Source organism: Limanda limanda, chromosome 15 (genome assembly GCF_963576545.1).
Source record: "Limanda limanda chromosome 15, fLimLim1.1, whole genome shotgun sequence".
In the NCBI taxonomy this organism is placed as follows: domain Eukaryota; kingdom Metazoa; phylum Chordata; class Actinopteri; order Pleuronectiformes; family Pleuronectidae; genus Limanda; species Limanda limanda.
In genome coordinates, this window is record NC_083650.1 from 1,272,664 (window position 1) to 1,298,315 (window position 25,652).

Consider the following 25,652-nt stretch of genomic DNA (forward strand, 5'->3'; position numbering starts at 1 on the left):
AAATACAGATGGGGAACGAAGATATGAAAACAATAAGTAAACTATAGAACATATTTCTATCTATGAATCTACATAATTCCCTACAGATGAAGCAGAGATGGGAGGCGGAAATTAACAAGGTCATACTACAGAATACCTGGGAGGGGAAGTGCACAGAGGCACACCTAGCTACAAATTCAAACACCTGGAGGGGATTTAAATGGAAAATAATTACCAGATTCTTCAGAACACCAGATATAGTAGCCTAGATGGGCCCAACACGTTCAAACTTGTGCTGGCGGAACTCTGGCACCCGTGCTGCCAATCACACACATATATTCTGGCTCTGCCCTAAGTTAAATATATACTGGAGAGAAGTCCTTGATGCCCTCAAAGAGATATTCCAACAGGGTATCCCACAAGACCCCACAGTAGCAGTATTGGGAGCGATGCCTGAAGGCCTCGACGGGAGGGCCAAAAAATACCTGCTAAACATACTACTCACAGCAGCATTGAAGTGTATAACCATCAAATGGAGCAAATCACATATTCATTAAGGCTCCAAAAGTCTTTTATTTTTTTATTTTAATTTAATTAATTATGTATGTTATCAATCATTTATTCTTATTCTTATCCCACCTCTTTTTCTCTTGGAATGAGCACTATTTGATGTTTGTTGTTCTTTCTATGCATTGCACACTAGACCTGAATACCATGTATACCAATACTATACACAGTTGAAAAAGGGACAAAGAAAGTAACTGTCTGAAAATGCATATTGTTTTGTTGAAAACTAAATAAAAAATATGTCAAAAAAACTAAAAACATGAGTCTGTGTACTATTTTAATAGCTCAGTGCTGTATGCAAGTTTTATGTTTACAAATGGCCAGCCTGTACCTTCCACCTGTTTAAAATAAAAACATGACTATAGGAACCTGTGTATAATTTGAATAGCTTAGTATTGAATGCACAATAACAGGGTACCTATGTTTATACATGGCACTAGTCCCAGTTTAATATAAAACACAATTTTATACAATATATATAGTAGGGGTCCCTGCTCCATCTCTCCATCAGTTTGGGGGTCCTTGGCCTGAAAAACATTGAAGACCCCTGGCCTAGACTATTAGGGGATAATTATCTGCCATTATCAGAATGTTATTAGAAGATACTCCAGTCCAGTAGGCGGCGACAAAGGCCTATCAAAATGAATTGTAAATAAACCCACAGAACAAGTTGAAGAAGGAAAACGTGTATCAGCCTGTATCAGCTGAGCTGGCTGATGTGGAAAAAGCTAATTTCACTGTACGTTCAGGTTCAACAGGATTTCAGGACACTGGGATGGAGAATGACACAATCGTCTCTCTTGAAGATTTAGGGTAAGTTAATATTAATGTCTGCTGCTGTTTGAACACTGCAGCCCCATTCAACAGCCTCGAATAGCTCTCTTTTTAGCCAGACCAATGCTAAGCGGCTAACCTGCCATTGAGACTGGCGTTGCTCTGATGGTGCCGGACTTTCTCTCGGCTGTTTCTTTGTATCATAGCTGTAAATCTATGTGGGGTGTCAGACCTGTTCAGGGTCATTTTAAATGTTGTGCCGCGTCAGCAGAAGCTGCTCCCGTCATGATTCATATCAGCGCTCCTCCAACACAGATTTCCTTCTGACCGTTGAACCAGCTTCAGAACCACTTTCTAAAAAGTGCACTGTTCATTTACTTCTGCTGAAATATCCCCTTACTCCACGTAACCGTGGCACTGCGGCGCATGTTCCTGTGGGAGACGTCCTTAAATATCCAGATTTTGAAACGTGCTCTGGCTGTCTCGGTGACTGCTGTCGGTACTTGTCAAGAGGCCTTCAGCGTCAGTATCAAACCTGTCCCTGAATACTAAAGCAAACCTCTGTGTAAGTCATGGAAACGTATAAAGTAATATCTGACAAGGCAAATGCCTGATTCACTGATAGAACTAATACCTACGTTTTAATGACCCACATGCAGAAATACACCTTCTCTTGGTCCACTCATGGTCAGGGCAGCTGTCTCTTAGATCTCCCCTTAAAAGGACCTGGTGTTTCAATTTGCTTCAGGAGGCATTTCCTCCTACAAGCAACAATCTCAAATTAGATCATGCTTGAAATGTTAAATAGTTTGTAATCTTTGCTACTTGATTCATCACTGTTCGTCACCAGCTCCACTACGGCTACACTCAGGCTGCAGCTGGTTTACAGTGCAAAATGAGGTTTGAAGTTTAGGGTTTCCAGATTAGAGTTGAGTATCCCTCACATGTCATTTCATGATCTTTCACTCTACTAAAATTATCAGCATTTTGTCTCATTATATCTCTCCAGTAATACAGTTTGTAGTTAACAATGTGAGATCAGTGTAAATATTGCTTGGGACAATTCAACAACACCTTGACTTTGAATGGGACATTTCTGCTGTTCTTATCCATGGTCAACACCTTTCTGTACTGAAAAGGGAATCAAATAGTTGTGGCTAAAATTGAATATGGTATTTTGTGTGTTTGTATCTGTCACTGTAGGTACCAAGGCCCTCTGTTGGAGGAAGGAGCTCTAGAAACTGCTGTGAGTGGAGGGGCAGCTTCACCTGAGTTTACTAAGCTCTGTGCCTGGATTGTCTCAGAGCTTAGACTCTACTGCAAGTTGGAGGAGAATGTCCACGCCACTAACTGTAGGACATGTTTTTTCACCATATATTTATGTACATTTAAGTAAAGTTGCTTGGATCTATTCTACAGAGGATTGTTCTATTTATTTTTCTTGCCTTGTAAATTACTATAGCAAAGAAGGAAATATCTAAAACAATTTGAGCTTTAACGGATGGTTGAAGGGAATAAAATCTATGTTTTGGACATTTTGATAAATGTTGTTCCAAATTCTGTAGGGCCAAAGTTTTGTTGGAGGTCTACCAATCACAACCAACATAAGATAGCTGTATTTTTTAGACTGGATATGTGCTAATATACACATACCTGGCTGTTGAGCTGTTCACAGGTTTTGATCTCTTACCTCAAACTTAACCTGCAGTGTATGCTACCTTTGTCATTTACCCTGGCAAGAAGTGCACCAGCTTTGAAGGTCTGAAAACTAAGAAATATAACTAGATTATCTAAATACCTTGATAACCACAAATCCTGTTTCGTATTACAGGCCCCAGACAAAGTGTCTCTCTCAGGACATCATGTTTTTCCTTCTCTCCCTCCCAGGTCCAAGTGAGGCAGAGGGCTTCCAGCTGGAAATGAGTGGCCTTTTGTCAGAGCTTGCCTGTCCGTACGCTGTCCTCACCAGCGGAAACGTCAACCAGAGGCTTCTGAATAGGACAGACTGTCTGCTTCTCCTCAGTATGATAACAGCACTTTGTAACATTGATTGTTGATAGATAGGCCCCACCCACCTGTGGCAAAGTGTTACATGGGCAAATATCATGACGTGCATCGCTGCGCATGGTGTGGGCGGAGCATGCAGTCACTTCTAGCAACATGATCAGCGTATGTGCTAACCAAATCCAATTTTTATCTCAGCCTTCCTGGTATCTGAGTTGGAGGCATCTAGGATGATTCTAGTTAACAGTCCTCAGAAGAAAGGCCAGGATCCAGGCAGCCCAGTGTTCCAGGAGCTGAAGGGCATCTGCATGTCACTGGGCATGTCCAAACCTCCTGCCAACATCACCATGTTCCAGTTCTTCAGTGGAATAGAGAAGAAGGTGTGCCCTCACAACAAAATACATAGCTGTACCTAGTATGATTTAAAGCTGGATTTTAAGAATCGTATTCGATGCCTGACAACAGAAACTGAGAGATACTGTGTGGAGTTTCAAAGTAGTTGGATTGTAATGTGCCCCCTAAATCTGTGGATAATTTAAACTCCGAACTGCGCAGAATTTAATATAATTGTACTTTCAGTTTTTCACGATAAACTTTCTTGTTGTATGACATCGCCTTTTCACCTGTATATATTATATACATATTTGTTTTTGGTTTGTGTTTCATTTTTGTGTCTGCCGCGCGTTAGTTACGTGTTCAAATGAGAATGGTTTTGGTAAATGTTTTTTGTATTTATATAGCGCTTTTCTAGTCTTGATGACCACTCAAAGCGCTTTACAGTACAGTTTTACATTCACCCATTCACACATTCATACAGTGCATCTATTCGCAGCACTTTGTTATTCTATGGGGGGCAATTCAGGGTTCAGCATCTTGCCCGAGGACACTTCGGCATGCAGATGAGTCAGACTTGGGATCGAACTGCCGACCTTCAGGTTGGAGGCCGACCACTCAACCCCTCAGCCACAATCCAATTACTTATTAAAGCTTTGCATAGCACATTGATCACTCACATGGAGACACGTTGTAAAGCCATGTGTCCATTATAACTGTGATTAGATCCCCTGAGATGCAGGGTAATACCAAGTGACAGAAGGAACTACACATTACCCTTGTATGTTGTTGTGGTTTAATATACTAAATGTATCATCATTTCTTAAGCTGAAAGAAGCCCTATGTCGAGTTCCACCAAATCATGTAGGAGATCCACTGATGAAGAAGGCACTTGGACCTATGCATCTGGTAATTGCTGAAAAATGATTGAAATACAATACAACTGGGGAACACTGCATAAGTAATTTCTCATGAGTGTGTTTTCTTATATTTACAGGAAAAGATTGAACCTATAAACCAAGCGCTAGTAAATGAGTATGAGGTGAGAAGGAAGATGTTGTTGAAACGTCTCGATGTGACGGTGCAGTCTTTTGGTTGGTCTGACAGAGCAAAGGTATGTGGAAACTTGTAAATCTTTCCAATTAAAAACACACAATGCCCTGCTAAAACACAAACAAAGCCTCATGTATATGTACGTGTTTCAGCTGTAGTGAAGCCAGTCTCTGCTCCTTGTTTCACTAGGAATTGAAAAGTGGCAAAAGGCCAAACGTATAGTTGAAAATACATTTTAAAAATGACAGGTGCAAGAATATGTATAATGTGGGTTAATATAATCACATCCACTGGACAGCTACCCCGCTTGCAGGTAGTAAACATGGATCAACATATTGATTGGCTGTATTATATTATATTTCACCTTAAATATATTTATTTTAATTTATGTATTTATGTTAACTCTGCCTTCTGTTTTGTGGAGTATAAGTTTTTATTCTCTGCAATACACTAAACTAAACATAATAGAACCTAAATGGAGTTTGATCAGTGTAAGAACTACCTGGCATGGCCTGTGAGGGGCTCCAAGTTAAAACAAAAACAATGAAAAATGCTTGCTGGAATAGTCTTATTCGTTTTTTGGAAAGCAATACATTTAGTCTATGAGTATAAAACGAATAAGACTTTATTTTGTGTTCTCATTTACAGACACATGCTGAAAAGTTAGCTAAAGTGTACCCGCCTCTGCGTTCAGCCCTCTGTACTGCAAGCCAAATCTCTGTTGCTCATCTTCTTGCTGCTCGACAAGATTTCTCCAAGATCCTACGTACAAGCAGTGGCATGACAAGGGAGAAGACTGCTTGTGCTATTAATAAGGTAGGTTCAACACATTGTCAGTACAGTATTTCAAGACTGTTTTTATAGCAGATGTTTGAACCCAACATTAACATCATTAATGAACCACTAACTGGGTCAGTCCCCTCAATATATAGGTTTCGCTTTTTTTGGATATTTTTTTGAATATTTTGACCGCCAGCAAATCCCATGAAAAGACTAAAACCAACATTGTCTTATGTGTTAGTCTTATGTGTGTGTCTCTCAGTACTTTACATCATCCCTACTTTCTCTGCCTCAGGCACATTGTTCTCTATTGAAGACTTAATTCTAAAAATTGGTCACAACTACATTGTTTCATATTTTTTTTTTAAAGCTTCTTGATTTACTGAAACAGTTGATTGCTGCTTATGTAGCTCTGGAATCCCTGAATGACCCTGAATGAATCGCAGCATGTTCAATTTAGTTTTACATTCCTTTCCTCAACACATCTTGTTCAGTAAAACTGACACATGATCTCATGTAAGCAACAAATAAAAAGTCAGATCAGATTAAGCTAGTGAGTTAACCATCCTAATTTAATTATTTCATGCAGGTTCGAATGGGTCGAGTGCCAGACAGAGGAGGCCGACCTTGTGAGATTGAGGCTCCTCCCCCGGAGATGCCCACCTGGCAGAAGCGTCAGGATGCTCCCCAGGGTGGAGGATACCATGGTGGGGGCGGGCACGGAGGCAGCAGGGGGGGCTATGATCACTTCTCCCAAGGTGGCCGTGGAGGCTATGAGAGAGGACATGGAGACAGGGGAGGTAGAGGGGGCAGCAGAGGAGGGAAGGTACAGGGAGGCTGGGGAGAGGGTGGTGGAGGAGGAGGTAGAGGCGGTTACAACCAAGGCCACTTTCAGGATGCAGCAGGTCATCATGGGGGAGGAGGGAGAGGGGGGTATGGAGGAGGTGGGAACAACCAAGGAGGTTTCCAGGACCCTGGGTATCATGGGGGAGGAGGAAGCGGAGGCAGTTACCATGACAGTTACCACCAAGACGGAGGCTGGCATCAGGAGAGAGGCGGGGGCCGAGGATGTCGTGGGGGCAGGGGAAGGGGAGTCCGAGGAGGACAAGTACAAGCGGGAGGCTGGGGAGGGGGAGGGAGAGGGGGCCCGAATTTTAACCAAGGAGGACAGTTTGAACAGTTCTTCCAACAAGGCGGGCAGCACTACAACCAAGCTGGCTTTACTCAAGGAAGACACTACACAAGTTGAAAAAACTGTCAGCAGAGTCTACGTAAAGATCGGCTACCGGTCATACAAAAACAGATTTACAATGCCTCAAATCTTACATTTTCCGCATGGTTAAAAGTTGACTAAAATTTATTTTCTACACCTGGTGTGTTTTCTTTGCTTCTTATAAACAAGTTTGAAACCAGCAGTTCTGCTGTGTACGGTTAGTGGATTAAATGGACTCTGCTGTTCAGACCTCATCATGCCACTAATTAGCCTTATATTGGACCTTTTTTGAAAAACAAAAGATTTCAGCATCAATTCACCAACTATGTAACTGACTCAAGAAGTGAACGTCATTATTACATGTAGAATTCTTCAGATGATGAAAGTTAGTTTGAATTTGACAATTACATCTTTTTAGCCTTGGTTGTGTTTCATTTGGTTTGACCAGAATCTCCTTTTGTTACATATGTAAAAAATGTCACCTTACGCTGCTCATGGAGGGTTGTGTGCATATTTTATGTTGGAAGGTTTGCATGGTTGTGTAAATAAGCAATAAAATCTGATAAGAATCTCAAAATTGTTTTCATTCAGTGGCATGATTATCTGGGCCAATGAACTGTAAGAAAGTGATGCGGACAGTTTATGAATTTTGACTGTACAAAGAGATCTGTGCATGTGCAAAAGATCAAAACAAGAGAAACTTGAATGGCACTCGGTCCATCTGCCAATTAAGGTCCATCAGTTCACTCACACAACCACAGTAAAATTGATTTGATCCTGGTTTTTGTATGGATGTGCACCAAATTGCACACACTCTAACACTAAATATGCCTGATTTTATTTCCTCTAGATCGAGCAAATTTTCTCTGTGAAATCAAAAAAAGTCAAAACGAAATGTTTAATTCAAGGTTAGAAAACAATTTCCTGGATCCGAATCTGCACCAATATTAATGGACTCTTTCCTGACCCGTACACCATCCTTCCACCAACTTTCATTCAAATCTGTCCTGTATTTGTATTATCTTGCTTACAAATCAACCAACTAACTAAAAAACGGACAGGGGTAAAAGTGCGGGTTATAATAACAAGGTGTAATGATACAGTAATGGTGATACTGCAGTATAAAGTCATAAAGCATTAGGGCAAACAACCTGAATTGGCTTTAGACCATAGATTGTATATACACCATATAAACCCAAAATACTGTTTATGCTTTTTAGACAATTTATTTCATAGCGTGAATTCAGGAAGAAACTTGTAGAGCTTTTATTTTGTATGATGGCCCCTACTTGTACGAATATTCTTGTCTAGCGATATAATAAATCATATTTTGTCTCCGGTGTAATATACTTAATTATTAGCTTAAGCATATGAAATCTTTAACTCTATTTGTTGTAGAGAATATAAAGTAGTCTAAAAGATATCAAACAAAATATCCCATTAATTGACTTTACTGAGACAATATAGACCCTTATTTTGAAAAAATTACTCCGGATGTTTTTCTCCGTCATTGTTCGATCTCCAGCCGCAAGACCTGCCGCTGCATCCAGCGGAGTCTCACGAGCGGTTGTACGGAAAAGCAGCACACGTGCTCGGAACAGTTAATTAATCCATTCAGTTTGGTTGGACTGCACGTCTGGATTTGGTGAGGCCTCCTGACCGCGACCATGTACCGGCCAGGTCAACCGGAGCACGGGCCGCCGCCGTTCCGACCTCCGTCAGCCCATGGCCCTCCTTTCACATTCGGAGGGTCCTGTAGTGCTCCTCGTGGTCATTTGGCTCCTGGACCCCACGGATCATTTTCAGCTTCGGCATCGGACAGACAGTTTCTTCACAACAGACCACCAAGAGAGCATTTCATCAGAGTACGTACGGAACAGGCTAGCTTAGCTAGTTAGCTGGTTCAGATACATGATTCAGACGAGGGGTTAGCTAGCATAGAGCAATACTCGTAGGCCTCGTTAGCCACAAGTGTAGCTGCACATTGTGGCCGAGGAGTGAACTGCATCGCATCGTCTTGTGTGGGCATTTTCTATGTGAATGAGAGTTGTAGCATGTTTGGACAATTAAAAGTCTGTTACGTTACTGACGCAGGTTAAACAAACCTCAGCGTTTTCCTGTCCCCTTGCGCTTCACTATAGGTTCATGTTACAGCATATCACCAAGGACCTCCGACTACATGTCAGGGGTTTTCTCGAAAAAGATAACATTTGTTTTATTATATTTTAATTTAATTGTACCTGTGGCTTAGCACAAACTACTTTAATAATTGGTTGTTTCTTTACGCATTCTCAGCGTTTCTCTCAGCTATAACATAAAGTACAAAACCAAAGAAACACGAAATATAAAAAAGCTTTGGAAACTGAGAAACGCCAATTTCTCTATCAGCCTATGCATTTGAAATGTCAAGTTAGCAACATAATTATACATCCAAAGGGTCACTACACTCGTGATGAAATCAATTTTGATTGCACCTTTTTACCTCTGGATATGTTGCAGGCCATTTCGCAGTAATCCAGGTCACATGTTCCTAATTATTTTCTAAACGTGTGTTTTGGATATGTCACAAATGAATAGGGCTGTAGTAGCTTATTTTGATCTGTACAAATTGTTTTCAAGATATGTATTAATCAGTGTATTTTAGACAACATTATAAGACTACTCTGGTAGTAATATATCTACGATGCCAGCTGATAAATATATTTTCTGGCCTTATTTTTTATTAATTTTATTTCTTGTTGCAATATATCCTGAGGGTTTCTTGGATATTTAGTGTATTTTTTTAAACCCAGTCCATTCAAAAACAAGTTATTGTTGAGACTTAGAGTACACAGAGATGCTCAAATAATTACATTTATATCAGAGTGCCAAGAACGGTTCATAGCTAGGACAGTATTTTGAGCAGAGAATTCAAGGTCACATGAATTATAAATGACGGTTGTAAATTTTAGCTTTTGAAGAAAATCTGCAACATGAAGTGGGAAGATTACATTATGATATATTTCTATATACTGTCAAGGGTCTTCATCCTGAAATCATTGCAAATTGAATATAAGGCTTCTCGATTATGGCTCAGTATGGTGCTATAGCTCTTTGATATTTGATCTAACCATACAAGGGATGAAGGTTAAAGGTTTGAATTTTCATTAACCTCACAATTAGATTGTATTACCTGTCTTCAATTTGAATGCACAGCAGTTCTTGATGCATCTAAATATCTCATCTCATATCCTCAATTGTCTATATAACTGCACATCAAATAACCCAATCAGTCAGATAAATGTGAACCTAGTTATTTAAGTTATTGAGCAGTATAATCATACGGCCATTCATAGTTTGCTGTAATTTATAAACCAAGGTTTTGAAGTTTTTAAGGTTTTTGATAAAAAATCTGACTATAACAGTCAGTCTATAACAGTAGTTGACTGGTCCACGGGCTAAAACTGGCAGCCAACAATATTATCTGTCCAGCCATTTGATTATTCTTATTTCACCATTTTGAACTGATGCAGACATTCCAGATGTCGCAAGTGCTGATCAGATAGTCATAGCATTAATAATCATAAAATATCTTCCTCTTTAGTAATTTGTTTATAAGCACAATGTTTGTTTTGTTGTTGCAGTGTTGTATATCGAGCTGAATTACAGAGCTTTTTATTTATAAAGTTGTGAACTTTGATTCGAAGGCAGACTTCTGAAATAGCCGACATGCAACGCATGGAATAATTAGTGTCGGGACAAGCTCAGTTCTGCATTGACTCGGATCTCACAACGTAGGTCATGGCTGTGTCAGCAAGAAGGATAAAACCCATGGGTGCTAGCACTTGAAGCACTGTCAGGAACTATATCAAAGGGACATAGAGACATTGGAACAGCCGGCTTAACTGGTTTTATGGACTAAATAACTCCGGGACCCACTGGCTGCATTTGCGCTTGGGAATGGCCACGCCAGGTTTCTGCTGTGATTCGCAGTTGTCTGTTCACAATGGTTGGGTTAAACGTTGAACATTTAAAAATTGCTGTTAATTATTTTTTTTTACAATTCAACCGACATCACTCATGATGTAATTTGTTTTTATATTGAGGATAGCATACTGTTAAGATAACTGTTGAACTGTAAAATAGCTTCAAAACAATGGGAGAACCATTTTTATGTGACCTCTATTATGGGAGATATGACCCTCCAACAGTTACAATTTTGTTAGACCATATCATCCCCAATTTGGATCAGAGACCCTTACAAGTATTGTGTCGTAGGTTTCTCATATGACAAAAACAGTATGCAAAATTTCATGAAGATCTGTGACGGTGCAGCTCAAAATTGGATGATATGGCATGGTGAGAGTGAGCGAGAGAGTGAAAGAAGGAGGAGTGAGCGAAGTGGCTTTCTCAGGGTGATAAAGATGGACGGACCGAAGTGAAACACAAGTTTTACGTGTTAGATAATTGGAGAGTGGAGTCTTGAGCTGATGGTTAAAAGCTGGCCACAAGCTGTGTCATGAGGCCTATTGAATTGACATAAGCTGTCGGCAGTATTCATCTTCGCCACTGGTGTTGTGCCAGGAGGACATGGATTTATCACCATTATTAATGTGATAAACACACTACATTGGTAAAACTGGTTTCACTGCCACAAATGGTGCGTTCTACCTGTTTTCTTGCTCATTCTTATGTTATCTCCTGGGGTTCTCTCTCCCAAAGGGGCGGGTGGTTTATTTTGTCTCCTTCTGGCAGCTCATGTTTTGTTATTTAATTTTTTTAATTTCAAGTGAACTCTTAACACTACAGTTTTTTCCCAGCAGTAAAGTTGTAGTTACGTTCAATTTAGGAGCTTGATATTGTTAAAGAAGCAATGTCCTTTCATTTGTAGCTAAAATGCGGGTAATGTTTGCACTGAAGCATACATACCGTAAATTCCGGACTATAGAGCGTACCTATGTATAGGCCACACCTGCTAATTTTTTAAAAGAAATTGTACATAAATAAGCGGCACTTGTCTATAAGCCGCAGGGGTCCCTGGTGAAACATGAGGTATTAACGCGGCAAGAAGTTACAGGAAAGATTTTTGATCTTGACGAGGTTAAATGTGTTGGCTGCGGGAAGATTAAGATTAAGATACATTTATTTGTCCCAAACACATGCACAGACATGCACAAGCACACTCATGCAAGGAGGGAAATTTAACCTCTGCTTTTAACCCATCTGGTGCAGGACACACAGAGCAGTGGGCAGCCATGTACGGCGCCCGGGGAGCAGATGTTGGGGGAGTAAGGTGCCTTGCTCAGGGGCACTAGACAGGGTAGGGAGAATCCTCTTGGATTTTTGGACAGATCAATCCAGGTTCGTCTTTTTGTTGTTTCTCCGTGGAGACGAACCGGAGACCTTTTCTGCCACTAGTCCACCGCCTCTGCCCTCAGCTAGTTAGCCTATGAAAATCCATCAAAGCATGTGAAAAAAAGTAGCGGCTTATATGCCGGAATTTACGGTACTTGAATTAATTATTTTTGTTTGACAATCACATTCTACAAGGACAGTTAGTATTGTTTTTTTCAATCCATTTGAAGTCAATATTTTACAAATGTTTCATCTCCTGATCCCCAAAATAATGCTGCCAGAGAATTGTGACCTCTACTTTATCCAGAGTTTGTTAGAGCATGCAATACAAACGTAGGCCTTTCCAAACACAGGCATAATGACAACACAAAAACATAACAGCCTAACAACCACAACTATATTGTATAGTAATTTGATAGAAGCTATTAAAAGAATACATCAGTCAAAGTCTCCTGGACCTAGACGGATTCCATCATTGTTGTTGTCATGTTCAAACTTACATTTTTCTCATGTAAATTTCCAGGTAAAAGTCTATTTTGGGTTTCCTTTTGGACTGTATTAATTTTAATGTACATCAGTGCTTAGGGGTGCAACGATTAATCTACGTAGTCGACAAAAATCTTTGACAAAAATTGTCGGTGACGAATTTAATAGTCGATGATTCGTTGGTTACGTCGTAGCACGCGTATTTCGTGCCATGCAGCTGAACTGGACGTCATTTTACCGAAGGTGCTGATTGAAGTAGCTGAAGAGTTAGCCATCTCGCTCTCTTCCTCTCTCCGAAAGTCGCGCATGTGCAATAGCGACAAAACATGGACCAATGGCGGCGTCCGTTGCAACAACATCGCGTACCAGAAAGTCAAAAGTATGGGAGAACTTCACCTTTAACATAGCCCGAAAAAAACTACCTGCAATATTTGTAAGGCGCACCTTGCCTTCCATGGAAGCAGGACACAAGCATTTGAAGAGGAAGCACTTTTCACATTATAACGTAGACGATGCAGACTCGCCTCTGTAAGATAGCCTGTTATCTAGCTTGCTATATAAACGGAGTTGTCTTGGCAACTCCCTCAATACCTGTGTGCAGGATTCTACAACCCATCACAAAAAAATTTAGTATCGGCACTTTGCCTGTTCATGGTTCACAGGAAAACGGGAAACTTGAATCTATTAGCACTTTGCCTGTCCTTGGTTTTAAATGGATATTAAAAGACATTTTTGAATGAAGTATCGATCTTTATTGTCTTTAATGTCAGGCATCACATGCCACGAACAACCTCAAGCTAAATTTAAAAGCGGATGGCTAAATAAGAGCAATTGAGAATTTGTGTGATTCATAATCCGATTAGTCAATTAATCATTTCAATAATCGATGGATTAATCGACTATCAGAATCGTCGTTGGTTTCAACTCTATTGCTTAGAAGGTTTTTTGGCCTTAGGAGGTAGGGGCAATATATTACATGGACAGCTTGGGTTTTTCCTTTTGATATTGGAGAGAAAAAATATTTCGATACTTGGAGGAGGTCTACTCCCAACTGCTGATGGATGCCTCTGCTTGGTCAGTATTTAGCAATATTTTTTGACAAAAATAATATCATGTGCTAAAATTCTTGGATATTGAATTGAACTAGTATGTAAATCTTTTGGTGTTTCTTTTCCTTTAACAGATGCTGAACAAAGTAAACCCTTCTACAGGACAGGTAGCCTGGTACAGTTCACTGAGTGCTGCCTCTTTGTTATTGTTTGGGCTGGGAGGGATGTTTCCTGGGATGTATACAGCCACTAACAGAATAATAGGGGATGCAGCTGGTCAGTATGCTCTCGATGACCAAAATATGCCATATCTAAAAATAATTTAATTCACCTTTTGGGGGAAATCATCTTGCCTGGGTTTGCACCCTCGGGGTTGAATGCACTTATTGTAAATCGCTGTGGATAAAAGCGTCAGCTAAATGAAATGTAATGTAAGGGACTATGGCCCACTGTATTGCACGTCTTAGTTTAGACACTAGGTGGCACCCAACTCACCCCTGACCTGCCAGCTGTCCAGGGGCGTGAGTGGCCCAGACCTTCGTATTTTTTTCTGTATGTGGCCCTTGGTTAAAAAGTTTCTATTGCATAGATCTCTATGACTAAACTGCCAAATAGTTAGCAATATGAGTAATTCTGTATAATTATTGTAAAGTAAAGTGTCCGCCTCATTTTTGTGTGTTATGTTGTAACACACAAAAGTGTCAATGCTGTGATACATATTTTAAAGATTCTAATAACAGCTCAATAATTTTCAACAGGCAATATTCGTCATGTGTCCCATATTTTGAAGGAATTGAGGATTGGCAGAGATTCTGGGCCAAGGTGCTTGCAGCATCCTCCTGCAGCTGGAAAAAGGGGATAACATTTGTGGATGCCTAGAAGAAATTACTATACATCGCTCTGGACAAAAGCTTACCCAATTATTATTTAGTATTGTTTGTGTACATATAGAATTTCATACATATATAACATTTTGTTGCATACATCGTTTTCCATTTGATTGATTGTTTTGGACTTTTGGAAGAAAGGGTGCTCTAATAAGTGAGATGCAGAGCTGCAAAATGTGTATGCATCAGTGAAAATCTAGAATTTCACAACTATGCAAATGATTGCATGCACAGTTTAGAAAATTTCTGTTTATACCGTTAATACCAAGTTCAAACAAAATTGAATCAGTATTTTATTTGTTCAACTTAATTCAAACCTCATAACGCAAATCTGTTATATAATATGAAGTTTTCAGAATTAATTCGTTTTTTTGTTTCATATAATTCAATTATTTATACTGTAGATGTAGGATTGGTGTGTTTAAATATACATTTCAGTAAAAGCTGTTATCAACTTGAATGTATATATTGAACTAGGGATGCACGATAATATCGGCATGTCATCGTGAACGGCAGATAAAAGCTTTAATTTGACATATCGGCCTGAGATCAACATCTCAGCCGATATGACAGACTGATAAAATGACGCTTGGAGTGATAAATGAGGAATTTTTTTTAAGACTATCTACCTTTACATGATGCTGCGCCTTACGTCATCACGTTGGTGAGGGTTAAAGAGGGATACACATGTCTATGGTGTGGAAGTGTCACAAAGGGATAGCAGTTGCTAGAAGTCGATGAAAATTGCTTTTTGCAATGGTTGCTCATCTTCAGTCTCAGCCCCATTATTGGACTGGAAATGTTTTAAGCATTTGAGCTGGCTGTTACAAAGTTCTTTGTAGCTCTTTGTGCTGCACAGATTGAGCTTAGTTTGAAGTTTACCGTTTTAAGGATTGTATAACCCCAGAAGAGGCCCCTACTTTTGGATTAATTCAGTTAATACATTATATTATTGAGTTAAAGCAAGTCTCTAAAGCATATGTAGCATATTAATTTAGGATAACATATTCAACAGTGTGAAACTACACTGTGTCTATTGATGTTATTTAATTTGGCTTTAATTGTTGAGCAGTTGTACAATGCACTTACTTTCACATAATCCCTATGGATAGTGTTTATGTTTACTAACTATTTTTGCAACTTGTCAAATAGTTCAAATTTGCCCTGATTGTGGCTATTTTTATAATTGACTCAGGGACAACATCATACTAGTCTGTTAAGGTAGGATGAATTTGAGAGTTTTGTCTGAAAATGTTACATAGCATGTTTTATCAGAGTTGGCATAAATGTTCTCTGCAATTAGCAGGAAAAGTGCATATATCGGCGTCTGCAATCAGAAAAAATTTGTTACAAACCGTCACAAATCCAATATCATGCATCCCTATATTGAAACTTACTGTTTACAATTAGATTCAAACATGGTCCTTAGTAAAAGTTGAGGGTTCCTACTGTATTACAGTGCTTTGAGAATCTTGTTCATATTATATATTCATATGAACTTTTTGTATTGTCTTCCTGTGCCTGTTCATTGTTGTATCCCATACATCTTAAAAAATACAATTGAATTTTTAAAGAAGCCCAATCTTTACTCTTTCTTTTAACTGGTCTTTTTGTCTTGGTCTCACCTCTGGCAATATGATACATATTTTGCCACTGCTCTGCAAAAAATACTGCCACCAATGAATATACATGCTCATTGCTTATCACACAACACTGGATTTTGTTGAGTAAAAAAGTGGGGATGGTGATTCTTGGCTTAAATGATTTGTTTTTGGAATGTGCCGTTTTGAGACTCAACTGTTTTTCAGGTTTGTTTTCTGTAGGTTAATCTGGGTCAAGAGATCATGTAGGTCAATGTAACTTCAGTGACCCTGAGCATTTTCCATTTCGTGTGAATATAACAAATCAAACTTACTTTACATTAAATCAAGTACAACCACAGGCCTAATACTTTGTGAATGTCTTGTATTCTTTGTACAGTTTTTACTCTAACATTTAAAAAACATAACTTTCACTGGTTTGCCTTTTTGTTTTTTACAAATTTTGGGACATTTGTAATTAGAAGTAGCAAATATTAGTTTTGTGAAAGTCTATTTTTGATGTATTTACAAGCATAGCCAAAAAGAGTAAAAATGACAAAATATGCTATTGTAGTTCTGTGTTGAAAAACTCTATAACATGAACTCTGAATACTCTCAGCCCCACTGTAGCAACTTCTCCATAGACCGTAGCACAGCGATTGCTTCTGGAGGCAGCCAGAAGATGCCCCCTCATGCTGAGCCACCACACCTTCAGGTTCTACAGTGGATTCCCACCCCTGTGAAACATAATCTACCAGACAGGTATATCTATTGATTACATGTTCTGAATCATTCTAATCTGGAATAGTTGCTTTAACCTAATTTTTGTTTTTGTTGGTGTTTGAAACACATGTTCATTTACAGTGACACAGCTGGTGAGGAATTCTTGAGATGCATTGCAGCAAACAAGCCTCTCCCAGACTATCTGAAAGGGGACATGGCATACAACCTTGCTGAGGCATTTAAGTCAGCTAATGTTCTGAAAGATGCAGTAAAATCAGACCCCAAGTTCCACAAGCATGGGTCCAGAAGCATCAGTCAAAGTAGAAGCAGAAGCCGTGGCAGAAGCCGTGGCAAAAGTCGTGGCAAATCTCGAGCCAAGAGCCGTGCGCGAAGCAGAAGCCGTGTACGCAGCCGAAGCAGAGGAAAGGGCAAAAGTCGAGCTCGTAGCAAGAGTCGAGCTAGAAACAAAACCAGAGGCCGCAGTAAAAGTCGGAGCAGGAGCCAAAGCAAGCAAAAAAGTCATGTACGCAGCAAGAGTCGCGTCAGGAGGTCCAAGTCACGAAGTGGCAGTATGGAAAAAAGATGTGCTAATGATAAGAGAAAGAGGAGTCTAAGCCCCAGCTGCAGCAGCAGTGTTCAGAACAGTAATAACCTGACAGGAAAATGTCTGTTAGAGGGACTGAAACTTGTTATGAACAGCAAGGAACTGGAAGAGCGGTTACCCACTCTCAAAGATGCCATCCTCACTATTCAGGTAGAGTTCTTCATTTTACAAAATGTTTTGTTTCCGTTTGTTCTTACTTCATGTTCACACAAAAATGTGTATTGTCTATTTCGGTACACCAGGGGAATTACCATAATACAGATTTATGTTTGGTCGAATCCAGAACATTTTAGTTTGTTGTCGAACGTTTAAAATAAAATAGCAACATATCCCTAACCCTGATATGTTTCGGTTAGCTACGTTTATGTCTGGCCTCCACATTACTACAGAGTTTCCAGACCTTAAAACAGAGACAAGCTTTGAAAAGCCACATTTACATACTTATTGGTTCTAATCACTCAAGACTACAACTGGTGAGTCCAAAGCGTTACCCAAAGCTACTGTCAGTCGGAGAAATCCCTCACCTTACATTTCTTTCGCCTTTGTTGTCGTTCGTAGTATTTTCTGCAACTAAGCAACCAGTCGCAGATCTGCTTCCTGTTTATATACCCATGCATATGACAAGTAAATTCGAATGGTCATATAATATGTATTTTCAGGTGTGTTAGTATGGATAAAGATAATTTCTGATATGGAGCTAAAACATTTGTCACAGTATTATGTCTGCACAAAAGTCAACTGTGTGCTGTCTTGCATTCCACCAGAGGACAGTGTCATCATCGGAGTACTTAAATGCAGAAAGACCAACACTGTGGTTTTCAATTTTATTTTTACAGTTAATTTTCTATTGTGAACAACAATAGAAAATTACTGTTGTGAACTGCTGAATGTTTACTAATATTTAGCTTTGTTAGATTGTTTTTGAGTGTAGCTAATTTTGTACTGATGAGCGACCCAATAGTTGTGCTATAATTAACCTGTAGAATATTAAACCAGAAAGCCTTTCTGTTTTAAAATAAGTACCATTTAACAAGAATCAATCTCAGTGGAGTACATACTGCCACAAGAGCCCAATCGTTCTATTAAATTCAATAAAGCTGCACAAAATTGTACACAGACATAGATCCCATCCCCTAAACAGCTGTTTAAAAAAAAAATCAAGATCCATGCACTATAACCCAGAACATTTGAGAAAAGGTCTCACAATGTTAAAGAAACTGATAACAAAGTCTTCCTCATGGCCCTTTGTCCAGTCCAAATATTTTCTCCCTTGAATGATTGTACATTTAGCTGTATGTGCTGAGCAGAAAGTTTAAATTACTAATTGTTACAAACTCCACCACGAACAAATATTTTCAAATATTTTGGGGTTTAAATTATTTGATTGTGCAGTCAGTTTGTTTATGTCAACACTAGATTAAATACTGAATAATACTAACTTCTCAATGTGTTACTACTGTGGACTCATGCTTCTAAGTTTCGGATTAGACATGAGTCGAAGACTTTTATACAAGGGTGAACACGCCTGTGCAGTTTTGCAGTACCTCTATACTTCTATCATTTCTTACAACATTCCATCACTAGAAAAAAAAGTTAAAGAACTAGGATCTGTTGAATGTATGAAATGGTTGTGTTCTCTTCTCTTCAGGCGTCTGATGAAAGCAAAAAGGTGCAGTGTAAACCGAATGAGCAACATTACAGTCAGGATAATTCAACTTCAATGGAAAACGACAGTATGCTCCTTCCCCATGACCGAGTAGGCAGTGACTTCTCCTGGCTCCATGCACCAAGTCAAGAGGACTCCACAGATCAAAAAGCTGATGAACTTGATGATGAGGAGTCATTCTTATATGGGAATGAAGATGCTGGAGGAAAGCAAGACCATATAACTTCTACCACCCCCTTTTCAGCATTTTCTCAGACTGGAGAACATTCCAGTGATGTTTCTGTTCTGAGCAGTCAACAGTCCATATTTAGTGGCTTCGGGGATCTGCTTGACCTGAAGCAGCCCCTTCAAATGACTTCCTCAATCAATCTGGACAGTAGTGAGTTTGAGAAGATCACGAATATATTAAAGAGTCAGGGCACAGCAAATATCAACCAGATGGTTGTGAAGATGCAGGGGCAGAAAGAGGAGAAGCAACTGTCTCCTGCTTTACTTGGTTCAGACCCAACAGCAGCAAGCTTGACAATGCAAGCAATGAAGAACTCTAATGTACAGCAAGCTCTGCAATCTCTACAGTCTCTTATCAAAGGTGAGAATCCAATATTGAATGAAAGATTCAACTTAATCTACAAAATTGTTAAGCATTAGTAAATCAGTGTTTTCATGTTTACTAACCAATAATACAGTTTATGTAAAGTACTTTTTTGATTTGTTACATTATTGTGGACGACTTATAAGTTATTCCTAAAGTTTAAATGCACTCTTTAAATACAGCTCTGGAAAAAATTAAGCGACCACTTCAAAATGTTCAGTTTCTCTGGTTTTGCTTTTTATTGGTATGTGTTTGAGTAAAATGGAATATTTTGTTTTATTCTATACAACAATTTCCCCAAAAAATATCGGCATTTGAGCATTTATTTGCAGGAAATGACAACTGGTCAAAATAACAAAAAATATGCAGTGTTTTCAGATCTCGAATAATGCAAAGAAAACAAGTTCACATTCACTTTTAAACAACACAATACTAATGTTTTAACTTAGGAAGAGTTCAGAAATCAATATTTGGTGGAAAAACCTTGATTACAATAGCAGCTTTCATGCATCTTGGCATGCTCTCCACCAGTCTTTCACATTGCTGATTTATGTATAGCACTTTTTGCCACTCCTGGTGCAAAAATCCAAGCAGCTTGGCTTTGTATGATGGCTTGTGACCATCCATCTTTCTCTTGATCACATTCCAGAGGTTTTCAATGGGATTCAGGTCTGGAGATTGGGCTGGTCATGACAGTGTCCTGATCTGGTGATCCTTCATCCACACCTTCACTGACCTGGCTGTGTGGCATGGAGCATTTTCCTGCTCGAAAAAACACTCCTCAGAGTTGGGTCACATTGTCAGAACAGAAGGGAGCAAGTTTTCTTCCAGGACAACTTTGCACTTGGCTTGATTCATGTGTCCTTCACAAAGACAAATCTGCCAAATTCCAGCCTTGCTGAAGCTTCAGATCATCACCAAATTTCACAGTAGGTGCGAGACACTGTGGCTTGTAGGCCTCTCCAGGTCTCCGTCTAACCATTAGACGATCAGGTGTTGGGCAAAGCTGAAAATTGGATCATCAGAGAAGATGACCTTACTCCAATCCTCATGGTCTTTTGCTAACCTCAGCCTGGCTTTTCTTTGCTTCTCGTTGATGAAGGCCTTTTTTCTAGTTTTGCACAACTTCATCCCTGCCCTTAGGAGCTTTTTTCTCACAGTCCTGCTGTGCACTTCACCCCAGCTGCCGTTTGCCATTCTTTGTAGAGGTCACTTGATGAGTACGGTTGTTGAGTGACATTCAAATGAGTTGGCCGTCATCCTGGTGAGTGGAAGATCGTTTTCGTCCTCTGCCGGTCCCTAGCTTTGTTGTCCCTAATGTCTGCTGCTTGACCTTGTTGTTATGAACCGCAGTCTTTGACATTTTAAGGATGGAAGCAACCTGACGCTCACTGCCAGTAAAACCAGAATTTTCCTAACTCAAAACTTTTCTGTTAACTCTTTTGGCATGGTCAATAGTCACTTTTTTTTTTATTCCAATTACTTGAGGTACTACTGGCACTGTTTCTGCCATACAGCTGGTCATACTGCAAGAGGATAGTCTTGATAATGACCACAACACTGTTTTTTTATACTTTTCTTCATTGAATAAGATTTGGTTCAGGTGATCACCTAATCAGTACCTCATTAAGTAGAATCAGGTCAGCCTGTATTGGAATTCAACAGACACTGGAATGGAATGGCTGCCATACACAGAGATGCGGATTTAAGAATATTTGGAGTTGTTTCTTAATTTTTTCCAGAGCTGTATATTCTAATGAAAGCAACATGTATTTTTTAACATTTGTTTATCATTTCATTTCAAAATGCTTGACCAAGTTACTGAAACATAATCCGTTACATAAATACCATAAACCTTGTGTTTGTGGCTGCATCTAAAAGCTTGGCTATGTTTTTACAATCATCAGAAAATTACACAAAAAGACCAAAAGCAACAATTAATTGACTTAATGCATTTTGGTTTCAATAGTGTACCAATTTTACCGTATACCATGGTATAAAAATGTATAGTTATCATAGAATACTACTACCGATACCACTATTTTTCCACACTTCTGGAAACAAGTACATAAATCTTTTGGCCTGTATGAATTTTAAACTGGTAGTAAATAGAATTCTATGGTATTATCAAAGTTGATATCACCCGACACAAATGTTGACTGAAAAATTCCACAACAGCCAGCCTTGACTTTAAAATGGCGGTCAGCTGTGATAAAGACTAGAATGGAACCAATCTCAAGAGTCGCCTCATCTGTATACTACAAAATTGGAGCCATGGTTAATGTCTAATCCTGTAAAACAGTTATTTATAAAGTTGATTTTTTTATGAATTCTCCTTCCCAGTTGTTTGCTTTTTGGTGTATGTATTATTCAGCTGTGAAGTTGTCTTTGATCTCTTTGTGATAGCTGACAGTGGTGCTGTACCCAGTCAGTTGGAAACTGATATCACTCGGACTCATGGATTTATCTTCTCAATGTTTTTTGTTATATTGCTTTGAGTGTACAATGCAGGATTATATTATTCTTTTCTCCTTTAGCGACGAAGGAGAAGAGAGCAAAAAGTGATGGCAGTGGCACATCTCAGACCTCTGATAAACACAAGGTAAAGCATATCCTGAGGATGAAAAGTGAAGACATGTAACAATAGCTTAACCCTTAGGTTTGAAATTATAACTTGTGTTTGGCAGGCAAGTAACGGTGAGGACATGAAGAGGGAGAGACAAGCCAGAAAAAGTAAAATGGAATCCTTGATAAAAGAAATGGAGGAATTGTTGAAACAGGATGGTAAAGCAGCTTTTATGTTACTTTATGCTCTTAATTGTCTTACACATTTGAAAATGTTCTAAACTGCTTTTATTGTCCATTTGCAGGACAGAGTTTTCTGACACCAGTGATTGGGTTCTACTGCCAGAAATGTGAGGAGTTCATTGGAGATTTATGTTCTGCTGAAAACCATGCAGCCATTCACCAACATGCCAACTCTAGCAGTGTAAGTACCTCTGTATTCATTGTGGTAGAGCAGGTGACATTCTGTATTTTTGTTAATGAATCCGGGTAAAAGAACAAAACACTTAAGTAAATGTCTCCCACTAAGTAGTGTGTGTCCATCTAAAGCCTGTTGCATCGTATTCCTCTGTGCTGTAGAACTTGAAACAAAAATGAGCACTGTGGGAACGGCTGTCCCAAATGTCCCCAAAGCACAAATATCGATAAATCTCCTACTGAAAATGTGCTATTATCCTACAGTTTCAGTAACATTTACTGAAATCTTAAGGATCTAGAAGTTTTAGGAAACTATGGAAAAACTACATCAGCCATTGGTGTAGTGGCCCAGGGGGCTCACAGTTCAATAACATACATTGTAAACCATGTCACATGATGGCACAAATCAAATCTGTTAATATTTCATATTTTATTTATTGAAATAAAAATATTTCAATATTATGAAACAATATTGCACTCAATCATAATGCTAGTTACATATTATGATGTTCTGGACCTCTGTTGGAGGACATTTTTTCTATCTGTACCACTCAGAATTATAACCCTGTTCTAGAGCAAATGTCTTGGTTTGTTTAAAACAGTGAGTTTGTACAACATGTCATCTTTCTACATCTTAATTAAAAATGTAAACATCTGTTCAGTATGGTCAAACTCAAAGGCGGGCTGAAAAGCCTGCTATATCTTTTTATTCCCGACCAGCTGTGCTAAAGGTGAATATTTTGTCAGTTGTGGGGCTTAAATGTCCCATTTTGTGAACACATCCTAAAGTGAGTTATACAACTCAGTTTTTTTCAATGAGGAAGGGAAGCCACACAGCGCCAATGGTTTCTGGCAATGCAGCCTTATATTGTTAAAGTGATAAAAAATGTACATAATCAAAAGGTGAACATTGAACAAATATAAGACACAAAGGGTCATGGGCGGAGGGTGACGCCAAATCATAAAATAAACGAAAGACAAACCCTCTTTCTAAATATTGACCCTACTCACCCGAATGATGGTTGAACAAAAGAACAACTGTCTGCTAATTAAACTAAACTATCCTTCATAAAAGTTACAAGGTGCTTTTAGGTCGCCACCCATAAGGCTTAGTGAACTTTGCAAATTGACTCTCGAACAAATTTGTAAAACATTCTTAAACCTTTAGCATTTATTGTATTCTCAGTAGTCTTTTGGTGGCCACATTCTCTGTGTTCATTCATTTCAATTTGCAATTTTTTTTCCTTTTTTAGCAGAAAATGCAAATGGAACAACATGCTGACAGAGGCAGCAAAGGACAGTCCAACTGTTTTAGCAGCAGCAGTAACCGACACCCACACACCTCAGACAAGAGAGATCACAGAGACTTCAGCTACCATCGAGATTCAGGAGAACAGAGAAATCAGAGAGACTACAAACAAGAGTGGAGGAATGAGACACCTCACAGAGGCAAGCTCGACAACAACCTCATAAATCACGGGCAGAGGCAGGAAAACATCTCCTTTAAAGAGGAGATGAGTAAGGAGAGGATGCTCATAACGGTGTCATGTGGACCGACATCCCCTCCGAACATCAGGGTTAAGGAGGAAGTGAACAAGGAGCAGACCATCAGAGGCTATAGCAAAGTCAAAGTGGAAGACAAAAATAAAAAGGATAGCAAGGGAAAAAATGAAAGCAGTGATGATAGTGACAATGACAAAGGAAAAACATGTAAAGTAAAATCATCAAAAAAGAAAAAGAAGAAGGAGAAGAAGAAGAAAAAGGAGAAGGGAAATAAGTCCTAACTGTTGTATTATGATTGTTACTTTTTTTTTTAAATCGTTATTAGACAGTTCTTTGAGATGTCATGGTCTGAGTTTCACCATAACCATCCTGGACTCCATGTGGTTAGTTCTTTGTTGGTGACATCAGAAGACACAGGTAGGCCGTCAAAAGTGATTTCATTATTATTCTTATTGGAACCATCTGATATGTTTTGAAGTGCAAACCCACATTCAAAAGAGAAGATTAAAATCAGTTTAATCTTTGTGCATCTATTGGAAAGATGGGTCTTACCCATAGAGTTGTTTTGAGTTGATCCAGTCGGCTGCTGTGTCTGAGCCGTAGAGCGGTCGTACTCCAATCCCAATCTTCCCATCTTCCGGGGTAAACTCTGAATGGCCCATCATAGGAAAAAATAGTGCTTCCCATAGATGCACTTTATGAATGTGTTTGTGAATGGGTGACTGGCAAACTGTACTGTACTGTAAAGCGCTTTGTGTGGTCAGCAAGACTAGAAAAGCGCTATATAAATACAGACAAGTTACCATTATCTTAATAAAATAGCTGGCAGTGTTTGTGCTAGCCAGGAAAGACCAAAAACATCCCAGAATGATGCATAGATGTAATTGATATAAATCTTCCCCTTTGGTTGTTGCTATATTTTCCAACCAAGGTCATCCTCCAGAGCATCAACTTGCTCCTGTTACTAGGGAACCACATCTATTTATGATGTAAGGTTTCAGGATGTCCTCTCTCACCCTGTCTTCATCCTCTAAATTAATGTTTGAAGTAGTCAATTTGTAAATACATCCCTTTTTCTGAACACTGTTGCTACCAACAGCTCTGTAATGCTAGACATGTAATGTTTTCAGTTTTCTTTTGACTTGTCTGTATTTTTTTATGAAAATTATCTTTAATAAAAGAGGTTAATAAAAGCCAAGTGATATTAAACACACGTAATTAATGTCTTTTTCAACTGAAACGTCCAATTTAAAGTACAGGTTGGCAGAATCCTGAACAAGTGTGCAAAAAAATATCCTGCTGCTCTGGGTAATGGGGGATTTTTAAAAGGAACACATTGCTGTCATGGGTAATGTGTGGAGTGACACTGAAGAGGTCAGAGTAGATGGTTTGTCTTTAGCACTTTCCCCAAACCATAGACACATCATGGACCTTTACATCATGAACTTGCTGTAAGAATTCTCTGACTCCATCATTGTCAACATACTGTACACATCTGCTTAAATATCTACTGTCTACATCCAGGAAATAGGTAAAACCTCTA

General features: G+C 39.1%; 2 protein-coding genes across 3 annotated transcripts; both read left to right on the forward strand.

The window, feature by feature from the left end:
• Positions 1 to 1,229: 1,229 nt before the first annotated feature.
• fam98a (family with sequence similarity 98 member A) lies at positions 1,230 to 7,280 on the forward strand. Its single transcript, XM_061087105.1, has 8 exons — positions 1,230 to 1,359; positions 2,524 to 2,672; positions 3,208 to 3,342; positions 3,523 to 3,704; positions 4,486 to 4,566; positions 4,655 to 4,771; positions 5,359 to 5,526; positions 6,080 to 7,280. The coding sequence occupies exons 1-8, from the start codon at positions 1,322 to 1,324 to the stop codon at positions 6,737 to 6,739; spliced, it is 1,530 nt and encodes a 509-aa protein (XP_060943088.1). The 5' UTR covers positions 1,230 to 1,321; the 3' UTR covers positions 6,740 to 7,280.
• A 955-nt stretch (positions 7,281 to 8,235) lies between these two features.
• On the forward strand, positions 8,236 to 25,318 carry si:ch211-195b21.5 (uncharacterized). Of its 2 annotated transcripts, none has more exons than XM_061087248.1 (8): positions 8,236 to 8,568; positions 16,659 to 16,801; positions 16,904 to 17,516; positions 19,015 to 19,621; positions 22,162 to 22,226; positions 22,312 to 22,408; positions 22,495 to 22,613; positions 23,860 to 25,318. In XM_061087248.1, the coding sequence occupies exons 1-8, from the start codon at positions 8,371 to 8,373 to the stop codon at positions 24,388 to 24,390; spliced, it is 2,373 nt and encodes a 790-aa protein (XP_060943231.1). In that variant the 5' UTR covers positions 8,236 to 8,370; the 3' UTR covers positions 24,391 to 25,318. The 2 variants fall into 2 exon arrangements, with proteins under 2 accessions (XP_060943231.1, XP_060943232.1); XM_061087249.1 differs by having other exon boundaries at positions 23,863 to 25,318.
• The last annotated feature ends 334 nt before the right edge of the window (positions 25,319 to 25,652 follow it).

Excerpts from the sequence above, each read along its gene's own strand:
- fam98a (XM_061087105.1), top strand. The coding sequence starts at position 1,322 with ATGGAGAATGACACAATCGTCTCTCTTGAAGATTTAGG. Across the intron at positions 3,343-3,522 it reads AGACTGTCTGCTTCTCCTCA|CCTTCCTGGTATCTGAGTTG; the intron begins GTATGATAACAG and ends TTTTTATCTCAG. Across the intron at positions 5,527-6,079 it reads CTGCTTGTGCTATTAATAAG|GTTCGAATGGGTCGAGTGCC; the intron begins GTAGGTTCAACA and ends TATTTCATGCAG.
- si:ch211-195b21.5 (XM_061087248.1), top strand. The coding sequence starts at position 8,371 with ATGTACCGGCCAGGTCAACCGGAGCACGGGCCGCCGCCGTTCCGACCT. Across the intron at positions 17,517-19,014 it reads ATGCCATCCTCACTATTCAG|GCGTCTGATGAAAGCAAAAA; the intron begins GTAGAGTTCTTC and ends TCTTCTCTTCAG. Across the intron at positions 19,622-22,161 it reads TCTACAGTCTCTTATCAAAG|CGACGAAGGAGAAGAGAGCA; the intron begins GTGAGAATCCAA and ends TTTCTCCTTTAG.